We start from the raw sequence: 3,719 nt of genomic DNA, 5'->3' as shown, positions 1-3,719 counted from the left end.
TCCCTCTCTCTTTTGCTTCCTCTAGGAATACAAAGTTACTCATGTGAACAGGTCTAGCTAAATAGTTCTTCTTTGTTTCTTTAACAAGTGGGGAGCTGGAATAAGGCTCTTCTTCCTCTTCCTCCATGTCTTTAAGGGACTGACATCAATGTCTTCCACCTCGTCCACCAATCTCTGGTTCGACACCCTGTCTCACCCAAACCTGCCCTCTCGCGTCAGACCCTGGGTGCACCCTGAGGTCACTACCCAGCAGCTGACAAACATCAGCAATGGCTTCTTGTCCCTAGTGCGAGGTAGCTCAAGACCCATCCCGTTGTATGTGGGGGTCCCCCTGATCAGCCCTTGGCAAGCTTCTCCCCCAGCCCCACCCTGCCCTTCCTGTTCATCCATCAGTCTGCCACTCACAGGGCATTAGTCCATGTGTAGGAGTCGCTTACCTGAGTGTGCCAGGCTGTTTGGCACTCTGTGCCTTCTCCCACTCTGATTCACATGCCCAGAATGCCTGTTCTGACTTACTTATACCTCAGACCTTATCCCAGGATTATCTCATCTCTGGTGCATTTACCACACAGTTCTACATGTTCATTTCTGCTTGGTATATCTGAACATGTACTCTCTCTTTTTAAAAAATCTTTAATGGCCTCCATCTATATGGGGGTTTTGGTAGGATGAGAGAACATTTCCCAAAATGTTACATTTTATATTTAAATGTAAAAAAAAAAATAGTGGTTGGTGGTCCACAGTCTGATTTCCCTCATCATCATACAAGTCAGCCTGGTGTTTAAGGGTGTGTCTTAGGGTAATTCTGAGTTTCTCACTCTCTACCGTGGAAGTGTTACTTAATATGTCTGTGAAATGAGAATGATTACATCTCAACATTATTCTGTGGATTAAATGAGATATTGTATGCAAAGCAAACTTCCTGCCACCTAGGAAATGTTCAATAAAAGATTATTTGAGGATATTCCAGACCGTTAAAACTAACCAAAACACAACCTTACCAAACTCTTCTCCATTGTCATTTCTTTATGAGGAGCGTGTCTATAAAAAACCTGTTTCCCTGTCTCAGAAAGTGGCAAAACCTGTACGTAATAAGTTATGTTTCTGGAATTTTCCCCTTAGCTTTTCTCTCTCCCTCCCCTTCCATATTCAGACCATCAATTACTGCTAAAGATTTTACATTTAAAACACATCTTAATTCTGCCCACTTCTCTGCAACCACCACGTCAAGGTCACGGTGGCCTCCTCTCAGCCAGGCACGCACGGGCTCTGGTGGGCCACCTCGAAGGGATGGCCACTTTTCCATAATGGAGGTCATACGGTGCTTCACTCACCTTCAGTCCCTTGTGTGCTTCCTCTTGCACTTAGGCCACTATTTAGGTCCCTTAATATGACGTGGATGGCAGGGGGGTCTTACCTATTCTTGCCCTGCCTGTTTCCCACCTCTTCCTGGCCCTAGAACAGCGATGGTCACCTCATGTCACCTCGCTCTGCAACGGGCTGAGTCCTGAAATCCTCCTCTGCCCAAATGTCCACAGGGACAGTCCAGATCTCACTAATATTATTTTCTGTTTTTCATACTTCATAGAAAATATCTCTGATTTGCTTATGCATTTATATCTTTGATTATTAAAAAAGACTCCACTCAGAGAACCCCATCCTCACTTGCAAGAACTAGAAGGTCCCTGACAGGAAGGGCCATGTTTGCTTTGCTTGTCACTCTGCTGGGCTCGTGGTGGGCACTCTCCTCCCTCCCGTTGGTCTGACTCACCTTGTTTCCTGCTCTAATATGAGCCCCTTCCATGCTGGTGGTAATTTTAGTTCATATAAAATATCATTTGCATTATCTCATTTGGATTTTGACCCACAGCAATATCAGATGAATACATTTTAATATTCACATTTATGAAAGAGGAGTCTCAGGGAAAGATTTCAGGGTCGCATTGCAAGACCTGGGACAGACCTGGGACTGGAATGAGGTCAAAGTTTTTTCACGATGAAGAGTCGAACTCTTCCCATCTCACTTCTCACCTGCCTCACAGATGATGAGGACTACTGCCTCAAGAAATGCTAGAAAAAGAAATAGTATGTGAATAACAAATGAGTTGAAAGGAGGAACTTCCAGAATTCAGAGCAGGTGATCGTCAGGAAGGCTGGTGTACCTTTTGAGACTGGCAGCTGAAGCATGGAGCACAGAGCTTTGAGTCACTTTGAGGTGGTTATGAAGGCAGAGTAGGAGATTAGATGGATAGAGCTTGGATCTAGACTTAAACTTGAATGTAATTCCTGTCCTGCTGGCAGTAGGAGCTTGGTAAGTTATTTAATGCCCACCCAAGACAGGTTCTTCATCATTAAAAAGGATATAATAACACTCGTGTGAGATTATATAGTAATTAAATTATGCTGCCTGCATACTATATCCAATTCATGAGCTAACCTAGAACATGATAAATAACTGTTACCGTTATTGACAGTCAGAGAAGACGAGGCTAAAGACTCTAACTGGACCGACTGACCAAATGATTCTCTCTCCCAGGGGAGCTAAGCCGTGTGTCCTCAATATGGAGGTGCAGAACCAGACCCGGGTCACCAAGTTCATTCTGGTGGGGTTCCCCGGGAGCTTGAGCATGCGCACAGCAGTGTTCCTCATGTTCCTTGTGGCCTATATTCTGACAGTGGCTGAAAATGTGATCATTATTCTGTTGGTGCAACAGAACCGGCCGCTGCACAAGCCGATGTACTTCTTTCTGGCTAACCTGTCCTTCCTGGAGACCTGGTACATCTCTGTGACTGTGCCCAAGTTGCTCTTCAGTTTTTGGTCTATGAGCAACAGCATCTCCTTCTCTCACTGTATGATACAGCTGTACTTCTTCATTGCACTCATGTGCACAGAGTGTGTCCTCCTGGCTGCCATGGCTTATGACCGTTATGTGGCCATCTGCCGTCCACTCCATTACCCGACCATCATGAGCCACAGGCTCTGTTTCCGACTGGCTCTTGGTTCCTGGACCATTGGCTTTGGCATCTCTTTGGCAAAGATCTACTTCATTTCCCGCCTCAGCTTCTGTGGCCCCAACGTCATCAATCACTTCTTCTGCGACATCTCTCCAGTACTAAACCTCTCCTGCACAGATATGTCCATAGCTGAGTTGGTGGACTTTGTCTTGGCCCTGGTCATCTTCCTCTTCCCGCTCTCAATCACCATCCTGTCCTATGGATGCATCCTGGCCACTGTTATACGCATGCCCACAGGAAAGCAGAAAGCCTTCTCCACGTGTGCCTCCCACCTCGTGGTGGTCACCATCTTCTACTCCGCCACCATTTTCATGTATGCCCGGCCCCGGGCCATCCACGCCTTCAACATGAACAAAATCATTTCCATCTTCTATGCCATCGTCACCCCTGCTCTCAATCCTTTCATTTATTGCCTAAGAAATCGAGAGGTGAAAGAAGCCCTGAAGAAACTGATCTGTTGCCAAACCGCTGGGTCTGACTAGTTTCTTAGGCTTGGTCAGACACACAGAGAGAGTGCCTGCCCTGCCTGCAGCATCCTTTCCCCTTCGTGCCCCAGCTGGACCTAAACTGTGGGAGCACGACATCGCCATGCCCACGGCAGTCCCACCCAGCATGGCACCTGCGCATGCAGTCTGTGTCCTGTGGGAAGACAATGATGTAGAGAGCCAGGGGAGAAGAACCAGCTTTGCCTATGACCCAAATAG

General features: G+C 46.7%; 1 protein-coding gene across 1 annotated transcript; it reads left to right on the top strand.

Moving 5' to 3' along the window:
* Positions 1-2,546: 2,546 nt before the first annotated feature.
* On the top strand, positions 2,547-3,497 carry OR6B1 (olfactory receptor family 6 subfamily B member 1; the record flags this gene model as incomplete). Its single annotated transcript, XM_079151077.1, has 1 exon — positions 2,547-3,497. Exon 1 carries the CDS (start codon positions 2,562-2,564, stop codon positions 3,495-3,497), a length of 936 nt encoding a protein of 311 aa, XP_079007203.1. The 5' UTR covers positions 2,547-2,561.
* Between the last annotated feature and the right edge of the window lie 222 nt (positions 3,498-3,719).

This window comes from Sciurus vulgaris (genome assembly GCF_902686455.1).
Source record: "Sciurus vulgaris genome assembly, chromosome: 8".
NCBI classification, from domain to species: domain Eukaryota; kingdom Metazoa; phylum Chordata; class Mammalia; order Rodentia; family Sciuridae; genus Sciurus; species Sciurus vulgaris.
This window is presented reverse-complemented; position numbering and strand designations above follow the sequence as displayed.